Source organism: Bactrocera latifrons, unplaced genomic scaffold (assembly GCF_001853355.1).
Source record: "Bactrocera latifrons isolate USDA-ARS-PBARC rearing strain unplaced genomic scaffold, ASM185335v1 scaffold_60, whole genome shotgun sequence".
Classification (NCBI taxonomy): Eukaryota; Metazoa; Arthropoda; class Insecta; order Diptera; family Tephritidae; genus Bactrocera; species Bactrocera latifrons.
Genome location: NW_017537268.1, coordinates 171,365 through 194,355, shown reverse-complemented (window position 1 = coordinate 194,355; position 22,991 = coordinate 171,365). Strand labels below are relative to the sequence as shown.

At 33.9% G+C, this 22,991-nt stretch overlaps 10 protein-coding genes across 13 annotated transcripts in view; 6 read left to right on the top strand and 4 right to left on the bottom strand.

Moving 5' to 3' along the window:
- LOC108975018 (putative cyclin-dependent serine/threonine-protein kinase DDB_G0272797/DDB_G0274007) overlaps nt 1–2,078 on the bottom strand; it is a 42,374-nt gene extending 40,296 nt beyond the window's left edge. The window contains exon 1 of the mRNA XM_018943230.1: nt 2,012–2,078. Coding sequence (XP_018798775.1) covers nt 2,012–2,019 — 8 coding nt within the window. The 5' untranslated portion in view covers nt 2,020–2,078. The remainder of the gene's footprint in view (nt 1–2,011) is intronic.
- Nucleotides 198–2,680, top strand: LOC108975015 (3-hydroxyisobutyryl-CoA hydrolase, mitochondrial). Of its 2 annotated transcripts, none has more exons than XM_018943225.1 (3): nt 198–330; nt 1,028–1,906; nt 2,032–2,680. In XM_018943225.1, the coding sequence occupies exons 2-3, from the start codon at nt 1,028–1,030 to the stop codon at nt 2,302–2,304; spliced, it is 1,152 nt and encodes a 383-aa protein (XP_018798770.1). In that variant the 5' UTR covers nt 198–330; the 3' UTR covers nt 2,305–2,680. The 2 variants fall into 2 exon arrangements, with proteins under 2 accessions (XP_018798770.1, XP_018798769.1); XM_018943224.1 differs by lacking the exon at nt 198–330 and adding an exon at nt 377–587.
- LOC108975014 (conserved oligomeric Golgi complex subunit 2) lies at nt 2,475–5,401 on the bottom strand. The gene is made up of 4 exons (XM_018943223.1): nt 5,193–5,401; nt 4,060–5,118; nt 3,273–3,991; nt 2,475–3,110 (listed from the first exon to the last, which is right to left on the bottom strand). The coding sequence occupies exons 1-4, from the start codon at nt 5,277–5,279 to the stop codon at nt 2,828–2,830; spliced, it is 2,148 nt and encodes a 715-aa protein (XP_018798768.1). The 5' UTR covers nt 5,280–5,401; the 3' UTR covers nt 2,475–2,827.
- A 365-nt stretch (nt 5,402–5,766) lies between these two features.
- LOC108974988 (translin-associated protein X) lies at nt 5,767–6,936 on the top strand. Its single transcript, XM_018943162.1, has 3 exons — nt 5,767–6,442; nt 6,516–6,675; nt 6,728–6,936. Exons 1-3 carry the CDS (start codon nt 5,869–5,871, stop codon nt 6,909–6,911), a joined length of 918 nt encoding a protein of 305 aa, XP_018798707.1. The 5' UTR covers nt 5,767–5,868; the 3' UTR covers nt 6,912–6,936.
- Nucleotides 6,937–7,281: 345 nt separating this feature from the next.
- LOC108974987 (aprataxin and PNK-like factor) lies at nt 7,282–8,667 on the bottom strand. Its single transcript, XM_018943161.1, has 3 exons — nt 7,988–8,667; nt 7,749–7,912; nt 7,282–7,636 (listed from the first exon to the last, which is right to left on the bottom strand). Exons 1-3 carry the CDS (start codon nt 8,545–8,547, stop codon nt 7,425–7,427), a joined length of 936 nt encoding a protein of 311 aa, XP_018798706.1. The 5' UTR covers nt 8,548–8,667; the 3' UTR covers nt 7,282–7,424.
- Nucleotides 8,668–8,913: 246 nt separating this feature from the next.
- LOC108974995 (saccharopine dehydrogenase-like oxidoreductase) lies at nt 8,914–10,520 on the top strand. Of its 2 annotated transcripts, none has more exons than XM_018943173.1 (2): nt 8,914–9,044; nt 9,129–10,520. In XM_018943173.1, exon 2 carries the CDS (start codon nt 9,231–9,233, stop codon nt 10,515–10,517), a length of 1,287 nt encoding a protein of 428 aa, XP_018798718.1. In that variant the 5' UTR covers nt 8,914–9,044; nt 9,129–9,230; the 3' UTR covers nt 10,518–10,520. The 2 variants fall into 2 exon arrangements, with proteins under 2 accessions (XP_018798718.1, XP_018798719.1); XM_018943174.1 differs by having other exon boundaries at nt 8,914–9,054.
- Nucleotides 10,521–10,974: 454 nt separating this feature from the next.
- Nucleotides 10,975–12,380, top strand: LOC108975051 (putative transferase CAF17 homolog, mitochondrial). The gene is made up of 2 exons (XM_018943305.1): nt 10,975–11,065; nt 11,127–12,380. The coding sequence occupies exon 2, from the start codon at nt 11,137–11,139 to the stop codon at nt 12,199–12,201; it is 1,065 nt and encodes a 354-aa protein (XP_018798850.1). The 5' UTR covers nt 10,975–11,065; nt 11,127–11,136; the 3' UTR covers nt 12,202–12,380.
- Nucleotides 10,977–12,939, top strand: LOC108975052 (cysteine-rich DPF motif domain-containing protein 1). 2 transcript variants are annotated; one of them, XM_018943307.1, is made up of 2 exons: nt 10,977–11,065; nt 12,412–12,939. In XM_018943307.1, the coding sequence occupies exon 2, from the start codon at nt 12,420–12,422 to the stop codon at nt 12,927–12,929; it is 510 nt and encodes a 169-aa protein (XP_018798852.1). In that variant the 5' UTR covers nt 10,977–11,065; nt 12,412–12,419; the 3' UTR covers nt 12,930–12,939. The 2 variants fall into 2 exon arrangements, with proteins under 2 accessions (XP_018798852.1, XP_018798851.1); XM_018943306.1 differs by lacking the exon at nt 10,977–11,065 and adding an exon at nt 12,239–12,330.
- On the bottom strand, nt 12,927–14,435 carry LOC108975050 (nucleolar protein 12). Its single transcript, XM_018943304.1, has 3 exons — nt 13,943–14,435; nt 13,523–13,870; nt 12,927–13,464 (listed from the first exon to the last, which is right to left on the bottom strand). The coding sequence occupies exons 1-3, from the start codon at nt 14,361–14,363 to the stop codon at nt 13,010–13,012; spliced, it is 1,224 nt and encodes a 407-aa protein (XP_018798849.1). The 5' UTR covers nt 14,364–14,435; the 3' UTR covers nt 12,927–13,009.
- A 553-nt stretch (nt 14,436–14,988) lies between these two features.
- Nucleotides 14,989–22,991, top strand: part of LOC108975038 (205 kDa microtubule-associated protein) — a 34,213-nt gene continuing 26,210 nt past the window's right edge. Inside the window, exon 1 of the mRNA XM_018943273.1 lies at nt 14,989–17,375. Within this exon, the coding sequence (XP_018798818.1) occupies nt 15,273–17,375 (2,103 nt within the window). The 5' untranslated portion in view covers nt 14,989–15,272. The remainder of the gene's footprint in view (nt 17,376–22,991) is intronic.

Here is a 22,991-nt window from a genome sequence, read left to right as displayed (position 1 = left end):
AAACATGCATTCAGATCGTGTTATTCCTAGAGACTACTTCATATACTTTCCTAAATAATTTATATAGAATAATAAATGGTGGTCAATTTTTGCATAAATCTAAATTAACCCTAGGGTAGGCACGTATTTATTGTTTTCGTATTGCAACACTGGGGCGAAAGGCAGCAAAGGAATAATAAGCAAATCAGAACCGGTGACAATAGATACGATAAACGACCAGATAACAGATTAAAACAGTGATCTGGTGTCGAAGCACAATATAAAAACATTTTTTGATTGCGCAACTAAGAACAAATACTTATACTTACCTACGTAGCGAATTTCAGAATCGTAAGTTGTTTGGGGTCACATAAATTAGCGAATTAAATGCATTGATTTAAAACTATTCTTACAAGCAGGACAATGTTTACATTCCAGCAATTGGAAGCATTAGAATTAAAGTGCGCAACATTTTTATAAAGTATCAAAGAGATTCTCGTGTTAAGCTTTGTTTTCACATATGTATTTATAATATATGCATATATCTTCATTATATGCACTCTTCGGAACGTTTATTTAATGGAACTGGACACATTATCATAACTCGTGTGAGAATACTTCCTGTTTAACATCTTTAATCCAGAATTAAATTTACTTACACTTACGCTTGGATGAATTTTAATTTAAGATTTTGAAAATTTTCGACGTTTGTGAAAAATGTTTTTTATTTAATTTCTTGTAATTAAGGCTTGATTTTTCAATGGATTAATGCGAATTTAAAACTAAAGTAATTAATTTTTTGTTTTACGCAAAAAAAACTTTATATTTTTAGTGAACTTTGATTCGAAACTACAACTATGCATATATTAAAGCAGTATTTTAGCAACTTAAAGGGTCTCGAGGAAGAGAATTGTATACAAAAACGCCAATTACGGAAGACTCAGTTTTGCTCATATAATTCTAATTACTTAAACTATATGTAAAAGTACTTTAAAGGTATAAAGTGCGTTCCTATATGTATTTACCATTTTATTATCTCTTCCGCCAGATGCACCCAATTAATCGAATAATATATGCCTTTGGTCATCGAACCTGTTCCGCCACACTACTTTCAAAAAACCATTTAAGCCGTTCTCTCACGTCTTCTCTGATGGACACTCGCAATATGTCTTCATATGTAATTGCAACTGAATCATCGGACAAGGGTATGATTATTCTCAATCGGCCGAATGCTTTAAATGCAATCAACTTAGATATGGTACGAAAAGTCCACAAACATTTGAAGAAATGTGAATTGACCAAGTCCATGGTAATAATAAAAGGTGCTGGTGACAAAGCTTTCTGTGCTGGTGGTGATGTTCGTTCCATAGTCGAAGCTGGACCCACGGAAGAGTCCAAAGCTTTCTTCCGTGAAGAATATACCACAAATGCTCTAATCGGAAATTACATTATACCTTACATTGCCATTATTGACGGCATTACAATGGGCGGTGGTGTAGGACTCTCTGTTCATGGAAAATATCGTGTAGCCACAGAACGTACGCTATTAGCAATGCCTGAAACTGCGATTGGCCTCTTCCCAGATGTTGGTGGGTCCTATTTTCTACCACGTTTGCAAGGAAAATTGGGTCTATTTTTAGGTCTAACAGGTTTTCGACTAAGAGGTGATGACGTATTGAAGGCTGGATTAGCCACACACTATTGTGAAAACGCAAAATTAGGAGATTTACAAACGGAGCTGCTTAATTGCAAGGATGCTGATACTGTGAAAGATATTCTTGATAAATATAATACACCCACAAAGAAAGACTTCATCCTAAATAGCGTTTTGGATAAAATAAACAAATGTTTCACTGCTAACTCTGTTGAAGAGATCATTGAAAATCTCAAAGCAGATGGAAGCGAATGGGCGAATAAAACTTTGGAGGTAAAGTATTTGTAAAGAATATAACTATATACAAATATGATGTATGTACAATTGTATTTAGGCTATATTTTAAAATTAACAAAATTTAAAGAGAAATATTAATACCTTATCATTTTATTTTATAGATGCTCCAAAAAGTTTCACCACTGTCCTTAAAAGTCACTTTTCGCGAACTTGAGTTGGGCTCAAAACTGCTTTTACCGCAATGCTTAAAAATGGAATATCGCATGGTTGTTCGTCATTTGGAAGACAGTGACTTCAAAGAGGGCGTACGAGCCTTACTAATTGACAAGGATCAGAAGCCTAAATGGAATCCTCCCACCCTGGAAGAGGTGACCGAAGAGCGCGTTAGTTCCTTTTTCCAAAAACTTCCTGATACCGAAGAGTTGAAATTATAATAACACATAGATTTGCACTATAAGTTTCAAAGTTCGTGACCTAAAGCTTGATTGCACTACTGTGTAGCTTTATAAATTTTTATATACACATTTAACGCGTGTTGAATTTACAATTTGTGCAACAAGCATATGTGAAAAATAAGTATACTTAATTATTGAAAATAATGTAATTTCCATAAATCTCAACACCAAAAGTATATAACAACTAATGATGCATTTATTTATAAATTAAAATATTAAATATAATACAGATTTTTTATTATACAACATAGCATAAAAGAAATAGTAAAGCATACTGTTATTGCACACCACAACACCTAATTGATAAACATTGACAATATTAAAAAGTGCCTAAACAGTTATAAGTGCTAACAAATACATCTTGTTTTCATTGACTTCAAGTGGAGGTATGTATAATTAATAGAAAATTTTTTAAGATATAAATAAAAATTGTCAATCAAATATTGTATGCTTAGTAATATTTGTATTTATCAAATAATTCAACTTGTTTGTGCTGTTCTTATTAATTATCTTTGGTTTCCTTTAATTTCGTGCTCGCTTCGACAATGTTATTCAATTCGAGCAAGTCATCCACTTGTGAAGGCATTAGACCCATTTTGGCCAATTCTCCTGTCCATGCAATCACATCTACGTGAAGTTGTAATCGAATTTTATCATCATCTGACATCGTTGTTGCCGCTGTTGTAAGAGCAGCTGTAGCACCGGTTTTAAGGTTGCGCAAACGACGTAACGACTCCTCTGTTTTCTGCACTGATGTGAGCACATCCTGAACTGTAACGTAATAACTAAAAAAAAAGTATATATATATAGTATAATATATATATAGTATAAAAGTAWAACTTAATGTATATATATATATATATGTTAAAGTTAGCACATTTCTACTGTGATATTTGCACAATATATTCACACAAATACGTGTGTTTTAGTAAAATGCATTTACTTACTCTCTAGTTATTTTTGAGCAAACTTTCAATAAAACATTGGTGGCGATAGCATTTCCAAGTTGTGAACTTTGTTCATTTTGAAAGGATTTCAAAGAACGCAGCATCTGATCAATGTAGGGAGATGACTTCGTAGGTATATCGCGATTAGTTTTTCGATACAAACGTGGTAAATCTTTAACCTGACGAACACTTTCTATACCACTTTCAGATGTTAATATGTCGACTAGCGCATCTTGAACTGCACCTAGATGGCCCTTAAGTGTCCCCCGCACGTCGGCAACCGATTTCGCAACAACATTACACACGTCTGCATCACTTTGTAGCTCATTGGGCACATTTATAGCGATATGTCGTTCTATTCCAGGCAATTGTTCAATTAGCACCTGTACATCAGCATGCAATGCTATTAGTACATTTGTTTTGTTGATTTGAATAGACGACTCAGAGTTGCTCTTGTTTTTGGAGCTGAAATTTGTAATGAGCTGTAAAACATCGGAGATCCACCGAGAAAGTCGTAGTAAAATTTGGACGCTTAGTTTATAAAATTTTGGGAAAATCTCAGAGAGATAGACACCTTCTTTCCAACAGTGTTCTATAGCTTTAGATGCACTATTAAATGGGGTCAATTGATAGCGAGAATCTATTGCTTTTGATTTACAATTCATCATCTCCACATGTAGCAAAGGTACCAGTGCTGTTTCAAATTCTCCTGCTATCTCCTGCAATGTAATATTATGCATGTATTTTAATAAAGTTTTGGTAATCCCTCACCATTATCTTTTCATACCTGAAAACATATTTGGAAATAAACTGGCAGATTCCATCGCGATTGGAAACTCAATGTTTGTTTATGTTCCTTAAAGCTTTTTACTGCTTCGTCATTTGCCAAAAGTTCTTCAATCTTTGACAAAAAATCTCGTGTACACTTATATTTCATGTAGAATACATCGGAATTACCGGGGGCAAAGATCGATGACATATGTGTTTCTAAACGCATTTCTACATCCACCCAAAAGCTGTTTACCAAAAAATTAAAACCGCTTAGTTTGTCTGTGTAATGTGTCAAGCGAAGCAAATCGGTCATGTGGAGTGATATGAAATTTAAAATCTTTCCGTATATTCCCGACAGACCTTGGGGAGAATTTTGCAGACAGTGTTCCGAAATAGTTGCGTTCATATAAGGTGCAACGATGTCTTCACGAAATACCTGCTCGGCTATTTGACAAGCATCAAGTGTGATATAAATCCTTAAGCACCGTTCCAATAGTTCCGAACATGTGCTCGTTGAACTTTTTAGGGAATTATTAAAAAATATTCGTAATTTAGCGAAAACTTCATTTTGTAATCTTTCGGAATTGTTTTTCTGTTCGTCCTTTAACATATCCCAACAAAATTTTTGATTGAATTGTAGTTGTATTAATTCAAGTGCTGTACGTTCTAGATCAATTGGTTTTAGATCTTCTTTTAATTGATGTGCTAATAAATTTTCAATTTTATGCAAGGTTTCTTCCACTTTCTGATAACATTGCAAATTTCGCTTTTGAAAACGAAACTGTTGCTTCTTCTCCAAATTTTGCCGCACTTCTGAAGCACATTCTTTGAGCAGAGAACGAATATTTTCGACTTCTTTACGAAATTGAACCAAAGGATTTTCAATATCTTCGATTGATTGATCTAATCCAACAAGGTTCGCTGACAAACTTACAAAGTCAGCATAGTCTTCATTAATGAGATCAATCATTGAGGACCTTAAGTCTTTCAAATATATACCCAAGTCATCCCGAAGCTGCTCCAAGCTTGGTGCATTTCGATTTTTATGCAAAAATTCATCGACGGAAAAATTTCCCTGAGAAAAACATTATTAACATATACATATATTTATATTTATATATATTTACTTATAATAAAAAACTCACACACCTTCATGAAATCATTTTTGTCAAAACATAAAGTCGTCGAGCTTTTGTCACCTTCAATGTTTGCAAAACTTTTGTTGTTATCTTGCATTACTTTAAATTGAATTTTAAACAATGTATTAGAAACTATTATTTATTTTTTATTGCGAAAACAAACAAGTAAACAAATCTCTTTGCCACGAATGTCGGTCTAAAATTGTCAATTGATCAATTTTGACAGATGCACAGCAGGAAAATAAAAATCTCTAATGGTAAAACTCCAAACATTCGAAAGCATCACGAATAATTGGAATGAGTGATTGTAAATCGATTCGTTTACGATTTCTCAAAATTTTCATGGAAAAAATAATAATAATATGGAATTGACGAATGAACATTCATCTACATAAATTATGAATCTATAAGTGATTTCAATAATAATTAGCTTCATTATTCATAACCCTAACAAAAATTATTGACTGTCACGATCCGTCGTTTTACAGGTATTGCTATGAGTATAAATTTACGTAGTTTTCGCTAGCCATAAATCTAATATCGATGTATCTCCGATTGTCTTTTTTGGAAATCGATTAATTTAGTTGCATCTGTGTTTCTGTTCAAGATATTAATTAATATAAATAGTTGGAGGTTTTAAGGAGTTATAAACAAGGATATAAACATAATAACACAATAACATAAAAATGTCACAAAATTCACGTTTTCGTCATAATAACCGGCGAAATCAGCAAAAGCAAAAAACTGTTCAAGATATTAATTTTAGTGAGGAATTAAATCCCGTTGTAAAAGTTTTCCAGGAATACGCGCTTGAGCTGGACGACAAACATGATCGATATGAACGGATTGTGAAACTTAGCCGCGATATCACCATTGAATCAAAACGTATAATTTTTCTTTTACATACTATAGACGGCAGAAAAAACAATCGATCTAAAGTACTAGAAGAAGCCGAAAAACGCTTGACAAAAGTGATTGAGGTAAATTTCAAGTCTATAGCCTTGGAGCTTACTGGACAGGATCCCTATCAATACAGATGTGCATACTCACCGGGATTACAGGAATTCATTGAAGCATATAGTTTTATGGAGTATTATAAAAGTGGTGCTGATGAAAAGTCAGACAAAATGTCGGATTGGATGTTTTTGCAACAAAAAATGCAATATGAACGAGATGATAAACTTAATAGAGTCCCAGACGACTCTCAGGAATCAATTGAAAGTCCAAATCAACTGGATATAGAAAGTGATGTTAAAACTGGTATAGTATTAAAAGAAAAATACAATACTTTTTGCGCGATTGAAATGATTAATAAAAATGTATACTTTTTCAGTAACGCAAAAGTTTGAATTTTTCGTTGACCCTACAGAATATATTTTGGGAATAGCTGATCTAACTGGCGAACTAATGAGGCGGTGCATTAATTCTTTGGGTGGTGGAGAAACGGATGTGTGCTTGGAAACGTGTAAAGTTCTACAACAGCTTTACTCAGGGTATTATAAGATATAGTCCGAAAATGATCCAATTATATTTTATGTTTTCCAGGTATATAAGTCTTAATGTTCAGCGTTGTCGAGAATTATCTCGAAAAATTTATACAATGCGTCAAAGTGTTTTAAAAGCTGAAAATGTTTGCTATAACGTAAAAGTGCGTGGTGGAGAAGCAGCGAAATGGGGTGCTGTGTTTGAAAATAAAATTAATGATGATTTGGATGAAGGATTTTATTAAAAGGAAAATTTATAATAACAATAAATGATTGTTTACTCACTTTAGAGTTTCTAAAATTAAATAATCATCATAAAAATATGAAAAAACATTAATAGCAACAACTTAAACATTTCCTTTCAAACACTGGATGCTATCGTAATCCGATCTAAACAATTTCTTCAGAAATTGTACCGCTCCTTTAAACAATATTCCATGGCGAAATTCGTGGCAAAAAGTTTTCCATAAAAGGACATTTAGTCATTCCAGGGTGTTATAATTTAATTTTTTATATTTGTTTTCCCCATGATATACCACCATCAAATACTAAGGAAAATTAAAATAGTTGAAAAATAAATTCAATGCAATATGTCGCATTAGCAGAAAGAGGGGATTTGTTGAAATTCAATAGCATAATTAATCATCAATTTACATATTTACAAAACATTTCCGTTTTACATTTTTTCTTAAATTCATTTGTTACACCAATTAAACATTTGGATAAAAAAAAAAAATAACTAAAAATAAAGGTAATCATTATTCTTCAGCTTTATCACACGCATCATAATCTTCATCGTCCTCGTCATCACTATTCGGCTCATAGTCTGAATCGAATGCATCATCGTCATTAAACGGATCCTCAGAGTCATCATCCAGTTCAGAATTGTTAATATTTATATTATCATCTCTTTGTTGTTGACGTCGTCTTTGACGCAGGCGGTAGTTTTTGTAATTTTGTTCGAAATCAGCTTAAAGAGTAAATCAAATTCGAATAAAAATACGAAAAGAATTTTAATCTAAAATCGAATTGAATTTTTTTAAATTAAATTTTAATCAGTTTTGCAATTTGTAATTATTTACTTTCTGGAGGATGGTTAAACTGTTCAAAATGTGTTGGATTTCGACGGTAACATTGATCACCAAAAGGACACTCAGGTGTGCCTTTAGGAGGAGGTGGATAAATAGGTCTCCGGTAGTCGTGATCCCCTGGATGAGCTTCTTCCGAACGATGCATTGGATTTCGCCTGAATAAATAATCAAAACTCCATGTAATTATTCTGTACTTATAAAAGTCAAAATTTTTATAATATTCCTGATACCTGTAGCAACGGATCCCAAAGCGGCAAGACTGTCTTAAAGTGGAACTAGCCTCGGCCTTCTCAACCTTAACTGCTGGTTTTACATCAACTTGATTAGAACTTACAGAGCTAGTGGGAACGTTATTGATATTGAGTTCATCGCTATTATCGGTTGAGCACTCCACTTTTACTTTTACGACCCAGTTGTTCTCTTCCAGATTTTGGACTTCAGCAGTGATCTCTGCTTCTCTTTCATTCATAAATTCAGATCCTTCTATCTGCAGTTCTTCATTAGCATTGGATGTTTCTTCTTCATACAACTTACAACGTTTGGACGTAGAATTAACTGCACAAGCAGCATCTCGTTTTCGTGAACCATCAGTTTTACTGGCCTCTTTTATTTTGTCCGAATAGTCGGAATTTTCATTAATTCCCGCAATCACTTTTACGCAAAGCCCGTTGTTGCATTGCGCGCCAACACTTTCAACGCTTGTTATGTCTTGATGCAAAGAACAATTTTGTTCATTTTCATCCGTCAGATTTTCCAAAAATCGTGAACATAATTTGGATTCAATATCCATCGGTAATCTTTTGTAAAATGTGTGTTAAAAATAACTGGGTTTATTTGTACTTTTGAAATTATTGTGAAATAATGACGCATTTCATAATGTTTTTCTTTGATTTCATTTTACAATACTGTCGCGGAGAAGTGCTGCCATTATTACTTTAATGTAACAAAAATTAATTGACACTCATAATTTAAAGAAAGGTTTCAACTTTATCAAAGCTGTATAAAAACAATACAATTTATAAATATAAATTTTTCTTTTGCACAATTTATAATTTTCATAAATTGAATATTTAATACCGTGATATGAGTTTAAAACTTATTTACTAAATCTGGCAATATTAAAGTGAAGCCAACTGCTGACATAATTATTTCAATTAGTAACTTTCGGAGTTACCGAATTTCGTCGTTAGCAGGTGGTAGGGCTAAAGGTTATTCAGAGGTGGAGCAGAGTTAGGTTTAGTTTTTATTGTTATCATTGGGAGAGTATAATTGCCATTTTATAATTCAGTAAGATCCAGTAATTGTCTATATTTTATATAATATAAATGAAAATATCGTGTTCTTACAATTTAATTTATGACGTCCTTACAGATATAATAAGGCGACTTTTGACCAGAGGAGATAAGCACCTTAATAATTACAACAAAAACTATATAATTTATCATTTTCGTTGCTAAAAAAATTAATTCCAAAATGTCGGAAAAATTGGATGTTATAATATTTGGAGCTACAGGTTTTACTGGTAAGTACACCGTTTTTGAAGCTGTTAGTGTACTTCAAAACTATCGCTGGGGAATTGCTGGGCGTAGTCAAGAAAAACTGGAAACTGTACTTCAAGAAATGGGTGCAAAAGCAAAGAAAAACCTAAAAGATATTCCAATCATCATCGCTGATATAAAAAATGAAGCTTCACTACTAACAATGGCTAAGCGTTGTCGTGTTTTAGTAAATTGTTGCGGACCATACCGCTTTTTTGGAGAGCCAGTTGTGCGAGCATGTCTTGAAGCTGGCACCCATCAAGTTGATGTTACTGGTGAACCTCAATACATGGAAACAATGCAACTTAAATATAATAAACAAGCACAAGAGCGTAAAGTTTTTATAATTTCTGCCTGTGGATTTGATTCAATACCGGCAGATCTCGGAGTTGTTTTTATAGAAAAAAACTTTGATGGTGTTGTAAATTCAGTGGAGAGCTATCTGCAGAGTTCCGTAAAAGGAAATGCTTCAAGAGGAGGTGCTGGAATTCATTATGGTACTTGGGAGAGCGCTGTTCATGGCTTGGCCCATTCAAACGAGCTAAAAGAATTACGCAAGAAGTTATACGAAGAGAAATTGCCTAAATTTACTCCTGTTTTAAAACCTCGACCAGTTATTTTTCGATCTGAAATTGTAAATGGAGTTTGTCTCCCATTTCCCGGACCCGATCGTTCAGTTGTAATGCGTTCACAACGTTTCCTTTATGAACATGAGCATAAGCGTCCTGTTCAAATGCACACGTATGTTACTTTCCCATCGTGGCTAGCAGCTGTGTTAGTAGCTTTATTGGCAGTTTCGTTTGGATTTTTAACTAAGTTTACCTTTGGTCGCCGCTTATTGCTAAAATATCCTAAAGTTTTTTCATTAGGATTTGCGTCCCATGAAGGCCCTACAGAAGAAAGAATGGAGCAGACACGTTTTTCATTTATTATGAGAGCAAAGGGATGGCCAAGTTCGGAGAAATTGTCAGAACCAACTGATCAATACACGGATTTACCAACCAAAACATTGACAGTCAAAGTATCCGGATCGAATCCTGGTTATGGTGCGACCTGTGTAGCTCTACTCAGTGCGGCTGTAATAATATTAAAGGAAAATGATAAATTGCCGGGAACTGGTGGTGTTTTACCACCAGGAGCTGCATTTGCTAAAACGAGTTTAATATCTGAATTGGAAAAACATGATCATGGCATTAAATTTGAAATTTTAGCTAACAAATAAATACTAATATATAAAAAATGTTATAAGTAAACTTAAAACTTGAATAGGATTATATATGTTTTTAATCATTGCTGTTGTAAATTTTATGGATTTTTAATACACATTCCGGTTGGGCATTATGTAACGTGTAATAATAAAAATATTTTAAAAACAAAAATGTGTCTTTTGATTAAAAATGCAAGAATTATAAATGTTGATTTATTAAATATTTTCTGCAGCTACTAATTAGATTATTATTTTCAAACTACTTGTTCGCTTCTATTTAATTGCAAGATAAATTTTTAAAAATACTTTATATACTATTTTTGAAATCCACTTTACTCGATATTCAACATTAGAATATCGATAGTAACAAAAAGCTGTCAGTTTTGTAATTCACATCAGCTGTTCTGGCGTTTTCTCATCTATTTTGCCTTGAATTAATTTGTTAGCTTTTTATTACAAATTGTATAGACATATTTTCGAAATTTTTATATAAACTTTTATGTGCTATAGCTTTGTATTCAAAAGAGGAAAATTATATTGAAATAGTAAAGGAATATTTGAATGTAAGAGATTCTATAGTTGTTGTTTGTACATTAAAATAATTGAATGTTCCGCCATTCGCAGACGTTTTAAAATGAACATCCTAAAAGGTCTAACGAAAATAAAGTCAAGTTTTGCGCGTTTTATTGAGACGACAAACAACTTCATGTGGGTGCAACGCAATGAAAAGTTTGCTGATAAACGTTTGGTTGTCGAGCAATTAACGGACAGAGTTTTAGTGCGAGTAAAGGGAGAAGAGGTTGTGCCCTTCTTGCAAGGACTCATAACAAACGATATGACTCATCTGCAATCGGGCAGCACACCTCTTCCTAAAACTTCTGCAATGTACACAATGTTCCTTAATAAGGCTGGCAGAGTGCTGTATGACTCTATAATTTATCGTACGCCAGAGCCGAATACTTACCTAATTGAGTGTGATAAATTTATATCAAACGAATTAAGTCGACATTTGCGTCTTTATCGCGTAAGGCGAAATATTCAAATTGATGCAGTTGATGGAGAATACAGACCATGGATTGTTTTTAACCCAGTTGGAAGCGTCGTTCGAATGGACACAAGTGTTCAAGTGGGACAAGAAGTCATTTCTACTCCAGATCCTCGTATACGTGACCTAGGCACACGTGTCATCACCAAAACTGATAAAACGTGGAAAGATTTAGCAAACATGTTTTCTAAATCCGGCGACATTACGGTAGCAAAACCTACCAACGACTGCAACTATCGCATGCATCGTTATCGTTATGGCGTTGGAGAAGGTGTTCAAGACCTTCCGCCAGGCAAGAGTTTTCCATTGGAAGCTAATTGTGATTATATGCATGGCGTAAGCTTTCATAAGGGATGCTATCTTGGCCAAGAGTTAACGGCACGAGTCCACCACACAGGAGTAGTTCGAAAGCGTATAATGCCTTTGCGATTGTCTGTTCCGGCTTCACCAAAATCGATAAATATCTCAACAGAAGCAGGCACCAATATTGGTGTAATTCGCGGAGCAAATTTAGATAGGGCTTTAGGACTTTTGCGTGTAGAACAAGCTTTAGGTTCAACCAAATTGTTTGTAGATGGCAATATATGCTACGTAGAAAAACCGTATTGGTGGCCAAATGAATTGCCAAAGAAAGCTAGAGTTGAGGGCTGCTAAATTTGAAATTTCCTAAACTCCACACTTTTATTTTTTCTTATTGTTAACTAGTGGTTAGTAATCGTTGGCGATTGTTATGTAACTTCGAATTATCTATAATGCTATGATGTTTAAAATCTCAAATTAATGGTATATATTATAAATATACTAAATATATGTATTTATTGAGATTTTGAAAATTTCAATGTCTCGTTATGTATTCTCTTGCAGAAACAGCTATGGAAGATTCTAAAATCTCGAACCGATCACCTTACCATCTAAATAGATACGAAGATTTACAGTTAAATGTGAAAGATGATGAGGAAGAGATTTCACGCTTAGAAGCTGATGCCAATGTCTCAAAGAGTTCAGAAAAATGTGAATCACAAAGCGACGACCGTATTCCGAAAATTACATTTCAATGTACTATATGCGATATGTTTGAAATGGTGAACTATTTTGGCAAAACTCCGCCCTTTGTATATGGACTTAAGCTTTTAGAAGATTCTTTTATACTACGTGATCCTTTTCAACCACCTCCAATTCGTTGGAAGCCCAAAGCAGAGTACTTTGTAATAATAGGTTCCAGGTGTACAGTATGCGGAAACGTCGTTTGCAAAGGAGCGGAATGTAGTTTTTACTATACATGTACATATTGTTTGGCTTGCGCAAAAAAACATATTAATAAGTTTCCCATAGAATCACAAGCAAAATTAAGAAAGCAATTGGAAATAAAAATAAAAAAATAGTATTCATAAATTGTACTTTTTAATAACTCTAAAATACAAATTTTGTTTGTATTTTTTTAAACTACGACGTGATCATACAATTAAGATTTTTCCTTCGGCGCAATCTTCTTGGCTAATTTTTGCATTTGACTTGTCACCTTTTTCTTTTGCTTCTTTACGTGCCCACCTTCAACTTTGACACCACGAAACTTGGATTTTTTGCTTGTGTCAGCAACTTTTTTTGTTTGTGAGTTATCGCCTTTAACTTTCTTTTTGTCCTTTTGAACCTTTCCACCGTCTGACTTATTTCTAATCTCTCTCTCAGCTACATCTCTTGTTTTCTTTGCACCCAATTTTTTTATAGAATATCGTTCAACGTGAATTGGACGTTCATCTAGCATAGTTTCATTAAGTTCCAATGCCAAACCTACAGCTTCTGGGCCTTTAAAACAAACATATGCCACACCCTTACACCCTTTATCATCATTTAAGCACCTTACGTATTCTATGTCACCACAAGAGGAAAATATTTCACGCAGCTTCTCTTCATTAGCACCTAAAATATTTTTCGTATTTAAAATAACATATGTTCTATGCATTATTTTTTAACTTACTGTATTTAAGGTTACCGACAAAAATTGTACGTTTCGTATCCATAGAACTACTCTTTTCATTTCCACGTGTCACACGTAAGTGATTGTTTTTGAAAACGGTTCCATTTAAGATCAATGCACGTGTTACTGTCTCTGCATCCTTGAGTACTATCCAAGCGCTTAGAGTGCCGGCCTCTTTTCGGTGTTTATGTTTAAATAAAACTTTCCCATTGGCGGTTCTAAACCGAACACCATTAATCGGTCCATAATCCTTAAATAGACGGACTAATTGAGCACGCTTTGTATTCACGGGTAAATTGCCGACAAATATGGTGCATGCAGTTTCGTTTGGATCATGTTCTTTTGGTTCTAAAAAGTTGATTATTACGAGTTTTATATATATATATGTAGATCGATCTTTGTGAATATTAGCATTATTACCTTTATTATCAGACTTTGACTTTAAATTCCTTGTATTGTCTTTTCCCTTAGGTGTCTTATTGGCAGCTTCCTCCTTTTTTGCTTGCTTCTTTAATTTCTTAGCCAATTTTTTAGCATTTTTCTTTTCGATTACTCCCAAGAATTTGTTACCACTATTCTTCTTTGTAGATGCGTCAATTGTGTCCTTATTTTGTTTGGACTTATTCTTCTTTGGCTTCTTCTGGTTAACAAGAGCACCTGCTTCAGTATTTCCGTTTGTAGCAGCAGTTGTGGGCTTCTCAACTTTTTTCGTGACGGCTTGCTGTAACTTCTTCTTACCTTCGATGTTTTTTTTTTTATTCTTTTTAATTATTTTACTTTTCTCCAACACATTTCCCTTTACATTATTACTCTTTAAGTCAGAATTCTTATTCTTCGTCATTTTATTTTTATCCTTTCAATAAAATATATGTGCACCGCAAAAACTTCCACCTGAAATACAAACCTCGATCAGCTCCACATGTTTTTAGTCCAAAATGATGCCACCCTTTTATATTATTGTTTAGTCAATTCCACCATTATTATTTACCATTAAAACAAAAGTTCCTTTACTACATAATGTGAACCGAGCCCACGAAACCAGAAAAATTCAACAAGTTGAACAGAATATAAATATATATCTATCATGACACAGAATATGATAGATGAAAAATTAAAAAAAAAAAATTATTTTTTGAGTACACAAGTAATGCAGTGATTTGATTTGAACGATTAGTCAAAATCACCCAAATCAACTTTTTCAACAAGGCTTACAAATTTTGGTATTTGGTGTTACAAAATTAAGAACTGCAAAATTTACATAAATATACACCCTCTCAATGTTATATGTTCTCTGTTATCACCCGGTTGCATTCTTCTGTGTTAACTTAGCGCCTTAACTTAATAGTTTCTTGCTAACATGAGGAAGCCGTTGGCAAAATTAGTGTATAAGATGGTGGCAACACCATAAACGAATGTATTTCGTGCCGCCCATTAGGTTCGTGCGCCAGTTGGATAATTTTGCCGGGTGTGTTCTTCGGTCGGTTTTGAAATCTCCACAGTGCGAAAAGTGCAGCAAATTTGTGAAGACTTATACAGAAAGATTATTGGGGAAAAAGTTGGAAATATTAAATTTAAACGGGGAACATTGAGCAATTTTTGAACTGTATGTGTTAAAAATTAGTGTGACGTTTAATTCTTTAAATTCAGACAAAGATTATAGTCCGAGCTGAGAAGGAAAGAGAATAAGGTCCAGTAGGCGTGAACAAAGTAAAAAGGAATAAGAAAGTACGGATAAAAACGTTACGTTAAAATGGAGCACGAGGATAATGCGCATTTGGACAATTTTTTGCAAAATTCTCAACATTTAATGGAGAATTTGCAGATGGATAGTGGTGATGGTGTGTGTGATAATGTTGCTGTAGATGAGATTGGTGGAAAATTTGAGGTGCATGAAGAGCATGATGAAGAGGAATGGAAATATATCAAAGAAGGGCAGCAGAGCGAAAAGCAACAGCAACAGCAGCAGTTGAAAGCCAGTGTGGCTTGTAAAAACGTGGAAGGCGTAGAGGAAGTTGGCAACGGGCATGGATATGGATACGAGCATGATGATGTCGGTGCCGATATACTTTTGCTAGACCATCACGAAGTTGGTAACGGTGTCGTTGCCATTTCAGCCGCAGTTGACGCAGACGCTGACAATGCCGCAACCGGCATTGAAGAGAATGAAGAAGTCGACGTAGAAGTAATAAAAAATGATGGTGATTTTTCAACAACTTCAAATACTACCTCTACAGCCGGTGAAGACGGCTATGCAGATACCGGTGTGTTGCAAGTGCAAATGCAAATTGAACATATACCACAAGGGCAATTAATACCAAAACAAGTTGAAGATCTGTTGGAAGAAGGTACTAATACAGGAAGCATGGCGGATGAGACCGAAGAAGACGACCCTAGTTCGTTAGCAACCAATAATACTAATCGAACAAATAGCCTTAGTGAGAGTGCTCCACAGCAGGAATTACAACAAATACCGATAGAAGGCAATATTATAAAGAGTGATGATTTTTCAAATGAGGACAAGGAAAATAACGTTCCATCACTTACAAATGCCCATGGTGATATTCCATTCGTGGAAACAACTGGAAATAGTGATTACGAATCGGAAATGCACTCTCAATTAAATCCGAATGCAATAGAATTTGTTCCAAGCTTTGGATCAAACCCTACTTCTCCAACTATCGATAATAAAGAATTTGTTGTTGAAGAAGATGTTTCAAATAGGGTTGAGGAAATACCAACACAACCAAACTCACTTCCACGGCACCTACTGGGCGATGATGATTTTGTTGCTCAGAGCCCACGCAAGGGAAGTGCTGAATCCAACTTGGACGCAATTGCTTTACCAGAAGAAAATGATTTTGAACACGAAGCTGCAAAACGCCCGCATGAATTGGAACAAGAAGACGATTTGATTGGTGTGGGTTCGGTAGAGCACTCACAACAGGATCCTCAATTAATTCAAGAACATTTGGAAAGTCACAATAGTTATGGCGAGAATATACTTGAATTAGAAAGAAATGCAAATGAATATTGTTCAGATATACTCAGTCAATCGCCATTAAACTTAATCGATCATGGTCCCGAGACTTCTGTCGATTTAGATACAGACTCACAACCGGTTGATGTTGAAAAAATAGACGAAACGCATGAGAACCCTAAAGAAAATGTTGAAATTATCGAAGATGTATTTAATACGGTACAACCATTACCAATAGATTTGAACAGCTCATTTGTTGAGGAATCATCGCATCAAGGATCTGCCACTGAGGGGAAAGAGTTGCTTGATGTAGACGAAAAAGAAAATATTTCGCATTCGCCGTCTACGGAAGAGATGCAAATGAACTTGCAAAACGAATTACATTCCTCAGTGAAGGATATTCCACAAATTCCGATCGATATGGACAATGTTGCAAATATGCAAGACTCCTTTTATGTAGAAAGTACTTCCTCTGAAGCGCGTAATCAACTTGCACCGGGTATCGACTTTACTTCCGTTGATGAACCGAATTTGTATAATGACGAAATTCAAATCCCTAATGTGGAGGAACAATCATCTGTGATCGATGATCCTTCATTTGAAAGTGTCCGACACTCTGTACCTAACACTTTCGAATGTGAGCCAGGTACTGTTTTCGATGCTTCGCCTACGTCTTTGAATATATTCGCACCAGAGTTTACACCTACACAGAAATCAATCGATGCTGATATGATATCACCTTCACCTGTATCAACTGAAGAGAAACACCTAATCGAAGAAACCAAAGAACAAACAACCTTAAGTGAAACCACAGAAGACCTTGAGCAAAAAATGGATGATTTAATAATATCTTCAAATGATGGAATCCTCTCACAGGTATGTAACACTATCTTGTTTTTATTTATTCATACATTGTAATTTTTATTAAATTTTCTTACCATACATAAAAATATCTCCAAATATACCTATGTTTATTAGTAAAAATGTTAGGGTTTATTGTATATTGTCTTACTTATTCCACAACTTTTCCGCCTGTTTGCATGGGATAAATCATTAAATTTGTTGGTATACTGCTTTACAGTGCAGTTTGCTCACAACAATCGGAGTTTTTGCCGAAGTGAGGTGAAATCGTCCTTCAAACTCGTTTTCATTCTCGTTAGAGTTGATACAGGATGTTTCGCCTGCAAGGTACACATGTTGTCATTGTTCTTGCCAAAACAAAAAAATATATATATATATTGGAGTAGAGTTATTTATTAATTTAAATATTGTGTGAGTATTAGTGCCGAGTAAAAAATGGGCGATTGAAAACTTCGATTGCTCTGTTTGGTTTTCAAGTATGTTTGTATTCATCTATGTATGTATATGCTCATAATAATGTTATAATATATAAATACATCTATATATATATGTATGGTATATTAATGTTCATAAGTATGCATATTCAAACTCCAAAACATACCCGTATTTAGGTGCATATGAATGTACATCTTTATTGATTGTTGCTACGTATTATCTACATATAGACTATATACTATATATATAAATGTAGATATTAGGAAATTTCAAAATAGTTTTAGGGTTTAAATTGGTAGTTTTTCCTGCTTGGTAATTTCTCCTAGTAACTCGCGGGGCGGAAATGTTGATACGAATTTTTTTATGGTTATTATTAATTATTAATTCAGAATATATGTGAATAAAGCGCATGTATGTATATGACTTTGAATTTTTTTCCTGGTAAATAAAAGCTTGTCATATGCAAGTGCATACCGACTATTATCTCGAAGTCCTACGAATTCTTAAAAATTTATTGTTTGTCATCGGGTGTTGCAGTCACTTACTACATAAATTTATTATTTTATTTAATTAAAAGTACGGGTACAGATATGTACATATGTATGTAGTGTATTCCCAAGACAAATGTTTAATATATGTATGTAAATGAGCGTTGCAGCTTCTATTGTAATATGAAAGTCATATGCAGTGGTTTAGTGAATTAGGTCATATTGTTATCAAACTTCCTTTAGTCATTGCTTTTCAATCCTTCACTGTAGCACTTTCGCTTTGCGCTTTTAAGGCCATTGTAATTCACCACCCCTTCTAAGCTTATTTTGCCTTAGCAACAAAGTTCAACAAATTATTGGAAATTATTTATGTAACTTTATTAAAAAATATATATAAACAAATAAATAAAATTAGCCAAAATGTCGTCCTAAAATTCTTGGGCCATAGGCAAGTGCCTTTCGCCTATATGGACGAAGAGGCCCATTACACCAAACGTAAAAGCCCATTATCAAAGTTAACTTATTGGAGATGTGTATGTGCGCTTGTATATATAGATGAACAACTTTGTTTGTAAACAAAAATTCAATGAATGAATGCCTAAAAGAAAACAAAAATTGTAAATATAAACATACGCCTAAGGTAGAGTGACATTGTCGCGTTCAGCGTTCGCTTCGGTGTGATTATCATAATTGAGGCACTCACAATACAAGCCCTTATCACTGACAAGACTTTTTTTCAACTGGGTGAACACTTCAAATGGTTTGACGAATTTTTAGATTTATTAATTGAAGTGCAAAATAATTAACTAATTTCGATCCTATTTGGTGGTTGTACTTTTCAAATATTTAACAAAGTAATCCATAACAGTTTTTATTGAAACTGTCTCATTGCTTGGAAGAAGTGTTGTAGATTATGCTAGTATTTGATATTTGATAAAAGATATATATAAAGTTAAGTTTCAATAAATCCATATAATACTCGTATATACCTTTTTGCAATTGCCTGCTTTCCTCAATGCAAAAGACTTACTGTATCATAGATCTGCATTGTTGTACTTTGGGTTTGTCATAGAAGAACTAAATCTCACTTTTTGAAAGTCAACATTTCTTATTGCATGATGTATCAAATTAAAGTTAATTAAAAATTACTTTCGTACTAATTAAGGCATGCGCCATAACGTTTGTAAAGCTTGTCGATTTACATAAAAAATTCCCAGTATTATTCCAAACCGGCAGCCGGTTATATTATGGAGCATCGTAACGAACCGCCGTACGAATTTTTCTACCCACGCTACTCATCTGTTTGCCGTTACTATTTTATCTGGTCTGATCTAGAAAGCCTTCTGCGACACTCATATTTAGAAAATTAGATTGATGTTAATTGAATTGGATTGGACCGAACAACAGGGCGATTGGCCTTCTGGCAACGCAAAACTAATACTGGCTAGACAATAGGTAGCGAATGATTAAATGAATGAACGCCGCGTTGAATGGGAATCAAGTTTCAGTGCGACTTTTACTACTGATCAAACCAGAAGCACAAAATCACCCATTCGTTTTACAATGAATCATCCTCTCGTACGCCGCGACATGTATGCATGTGTATAGCTGTATAAATTATCAACAAAATATGAACGACGAGATTATGCAAAAAATGAAAGACTAAGTCAAAAAGGAATAATGTGCATGTTGAAAATAAAAATAGAGTTCACGTACTACAACATTTTTATTGGACTTATTTAAGCCGCTATCTATTTTGATAGTGGTTCGTTATTTCAATAGATGGTGTCATAAAAATTCTATGCATTTTCGAAAATGTTGACTTCATGGTGTTTATAGTTAGCTATCTAAGAACGATTTTTATTACATACATATATAAATTTATATACATACATATATACATATGTACATATGTATATATTAAAATATTGCATATTTGAGCATTTTGAAAACTTGTATATCATTATTTAATATTTGTCACACCTTCTCGCACATAGAGTACCACATTCCAAAGGTATCGTCGCTTTGTTCTTTTTCCATACTGTGTGTACATAATAAATATATTTGTACATATGTGATATACATATATTTGGAATTTTAGTACAAAAAATACAATTAGTTAATACCTCGTATTTGGAGCGTAATAGATAGTAATGTTGCGCTCAGACACTTTCCTTTGATACATTTTAAACGCTTGTTTTGAGCTTTGTTGCAATTAGCGCTGCTGCTACGGTGTTAAAGCAATGTACAAATTACTGTAATTTAACAATTTCTGGGGGATAATTAAATTGTAGGTAATTAAAATTTTTGACAGTCAATATCTATGTATGTATGTACATAGGTTTATTAACGCTTTCAAATCAATAACACGTCATACGTACACATTTGAGGAACACTATAAACCCTGCAATGATTGTTGGGTTGAATTAGACCTGACCGAAAGTAAGATTGCGAGAATATCAATCAAATCATAACTGAATTTAAATGGGCATTCAAAGAGGTGTTTAGTATAATTCTATTTAAGTATTGCATAAGTATAAAAGTATAAGTATATACATACATCTAAAAATATTATTGGACAATTTTAAAAAAATGTATGCAATATTATTTTTTAACCCAAAACCTTATGTATGAATCACTTTAAATATATTCTCAAGCATCTTAAAATATTTAATTAATTGATTTATTTTTTTCCCATATGTTCCAAACATATGGAACATTTGTGTTTGATACCTTAAAATTTCCCAAAACAGGTTGAAAAAATAGGCCACAATAAATGACTGCGGAAGTCGTTCCGTTAGTAAAAAAATTTTCTATTAGTTCGAATAAAAAATTTTTTTTTTTAATGTAAAAGATTTTGATTCAATTTTTTTGTCCTTCGCATTTTTGAAATATATATTTTTTACCTTTGTTTTTGTAATATTTATGAATTGTTTTTTCCAAATATTTTTACAGCACTTATTGTGAAGTACATAATAAAAGTATAATTAAGTTGAATTTAAGTCAAATTCATATTTTTTGTTTTTAGAACGGAAAATTAGTACCATGGATGATTCTATTTTATTGTCCGTAACTGTATGCATATATGTAATAATTTAAGTATTTGACTTCAAATAAGCCAATTTTACCAATATATTCGTTTATCTACATTCAAATCGGGTTAAAAAATTAATATTCGCAGACACGGCTACGTTTTAACTATTCAATTGTAGTTTTGTGCAGATTTTAAAAATCGCTTGATTCGTTCATGAAATTAAGTGAATTATTTGCATGCTTTGACATAGCCAACCATATACTGTTGTATGCTGGAATATTCGTTTTGCAAAAATGTGCCACAAACAACGAGTACGTGGGATAAATGCCAACAAGCTGCAATAACTCGAACCACAATAGCTATAGCGATTGTAGTAGTGACAGTTGCCGTAATGGCGACGGCAACTTCAACTCCCAAAAACAATGACAACAGAGAAACAGCTGAAACGGCACCACCAACAGAGCAAAAAATATGAACCAATTTCCACTGCAATATTCGTGTGTCTGTGTGTGGTAACCACATTAATCCGCCAAGACAAATTCACTTACCAAGCCAAGTGTCTACAAGCTACTACAAATACAAGCGTAATGAAAATGTGTAAAGACTTGTATAGCTTCATACAAGTGTTTGTACATCTGTGCACATGGATGTGTGCGCACTCACATACAAATGTATTTGCCGGCCGGTCTACCTACCCACTTTCAGTCGATGGTGATGTAGTCAGCCTCGGCCCAAAACCCCCTAAAAACGACAAAAATAAATTATAACTCTCTGCATTATTGTTCGTATCAAAAACGGGTTTCATTTGACGTTGCTGCTGGTGCCACTGTTGTTAAAGATGTACGCTTCGCTTGCTTCAAAAAAAAAGAAATAAACAAAAAAAAAAAATTGTTAAATCAGAAAAAACGCAAAACCTTAAATGTCTGCAAAAATAATTATCAGTGTGTGGGTTAACTGGATTTTACTCCTAATGAGTGCACACCATGTTGGCGCTGTTCAACACTGTACCTATAAATATGAACACATATGTACATATGTATATGTGTTAGTATTTGCGTCTTTGGAGCGACTTTTCTGTGCCTGTGTTGGTGTAATGTGGGTTTACCTTCTAAGCTACGAAAAAAGTCGGCTCAATTGTTATATCGGTCAAATTTAATAAATTGAATGCAATAGTAGGCATACGTAAACATAAATAGAATATTAATTTCAATTGTAAAAAAATGCATTTTTCAATTCATCTGAGCGGGAAGCTTATTCGACTTATCGAATGATGTGTCACCCACTGGTTCTTCTGCAATTCGTTTGCGTAAAGAAAGAGTGCAAGATTTTTGAAAAAAAAAAAAAAAAAAATTCTATCAACAAAAATCTTTGTAATTATACTCGTATCACCTCCTTTTCGTCGTAAATTCACTCAATGCTTCGCCAGCTCCTTTAATTTATAAATCTATAGTTGAAAATTACTCTACCAGCATTAATAAGATAGATAGATAGATAAATAATTGAGGAATGCACTGCGACCTTAGGTCTATTGTGCCCTCACCTAGCTCACAGGGACTCGCTTAGCCCCAGCATATTGATGAAGTCCAGTATTCTGCTGGGTGCTAGCGAGGCGATGTGATCCCTATCCGGAAACATGGCTCCAAGGGCCTTCGACCTGCGCCTACAGACTGCAAT

Excerpts from the sequence above, each read along its gene's own strand:
- LOC108974995 (XM_018943173.1), top strand. The coding sequence starts at position 9,231 with ATGTCGGAAAAATTGGATGTTATAATATTTGGAGCTACAGGTTTTACT.
- LOC108975051 (XM_018943305.1), top strand. The coding sequence starts at position 11,137 with ATGAACATCCTAAAAGGTCTAACGAAAATAAAGTCAAGTTTTGCGCGT.
- LOC108974988 (XM_018943162.1), top strand. The coding sequence starts at position 5,869 with ATGTCACAAAATTCACGTTTTCGTCATAATAACCGGCGAAATCAGCAA. Across the intron at positions 6,443-6,515 it reads AGAAAGTGATGTTAAAACTG|TAACGCAAAAGTTTGAATTT; the intron begins GTATAGTATTAA and ends ATACTTTTTCAG. Across the intron at positions 6,676-6,727 it reads CTACAACAGCTTTACTCAGG|GTATATAAGTCTTAATGTTC; the intron begins GTATTATAAGAT and ends TATGTTTTCCAG.
- LOC108975014 (XM_018943223.1), bottom strand. The coding sequence starts at position 5,279 with ATGCAAGATAACAACAAAAGTTTTGCAAACATTGAAGGTGACAAAAGC. Across the intron at positions 5,119-5,192 it reads ACAAAAATGATTTCATGAAG|GGAAATTTTTCCGTCGATGA; the intron begins GTGTGTGAGTTT and ends TGTTTTTCTCAG. Across the intron at positions 3,111-3,272 it reads TGCTCAAAAATAACTAGAGA|TTATTACGTTACAGTTCAGG; the intron begins GTAAGTAAATGC and ends CTTTTTTTTTAG.
- LOC108975052 (XM_018943307.1), top strand. The coding sequence starts at position 12,420 with ATGGAAGATTCTAAAATCTCGAACCGATCACCTTACCATCTAAATAGA.
- LOC108975050 (XM_018943304.1), bottom strand. The coding sequence starts at position 14,363 with ATGACGAAGAATAAGAATTCTGACTTAAAGAGTAATAATGTAAAGGGA. Across the intron at positions 13,871-13,942 it reads GTCAAAGTCTGATAATAAAG|AACCAAAAGAACATGATCCA; the intron begins GTAATAATGCTA and ends TCAACTTTTTAG. Across the intron at positions 13,465-13,522 it reads TGTCGGTAACCTTAAATACA|GTGCTAATGAAGAGAAGCTG; the intron begins GTAAGTTAAAAA and ends AAAATATTTTAG.
- LOC108974987 (XM_018943161.1), bottom strand. The coding sequence starts at position 8,547 with ATGGATATTGAATCCAAATTATGTTCACGATTTTTGGAAAATCTGACG. Across the intron at positions 7,913-7,987 it reads TTTGGGATCCGTTGCTACAG|GCGAAATCCAATGCATCGTT; the intron begins GTATCAGGAATA and ends TTATTTATTCAG. Across the intron at positions 7,637-7,748 it reads GTTTAACCATCCTCCAGAAA|CTGATTTCGAACAAAATTAC; the intron begins GTAAATAATTAC and ends TTACTCTTTAAG.
- LOC108975015 (XM_018943224.1), top strand. The coding sequence starts at position 534 with ATGCACTCTTCGGAACGTTTATTTAATGGAACTGGACACATTATCATA. Across the intron at positions 588-1,027 it reads GACACATTATCATAACTCGT|ATGCACCCAATTAATCGAAT; the intron begins GTGAGAATACTT and ends CTCTTCCGCCAG. Across the intron at positions 1,907-2,031 it reads GGGCGAATAAAACTTTGGAG|ATGCTCCAAAAAGTTTCACC; the intron begins GTAAAGTATTTG and ends TTTATTTTATAG.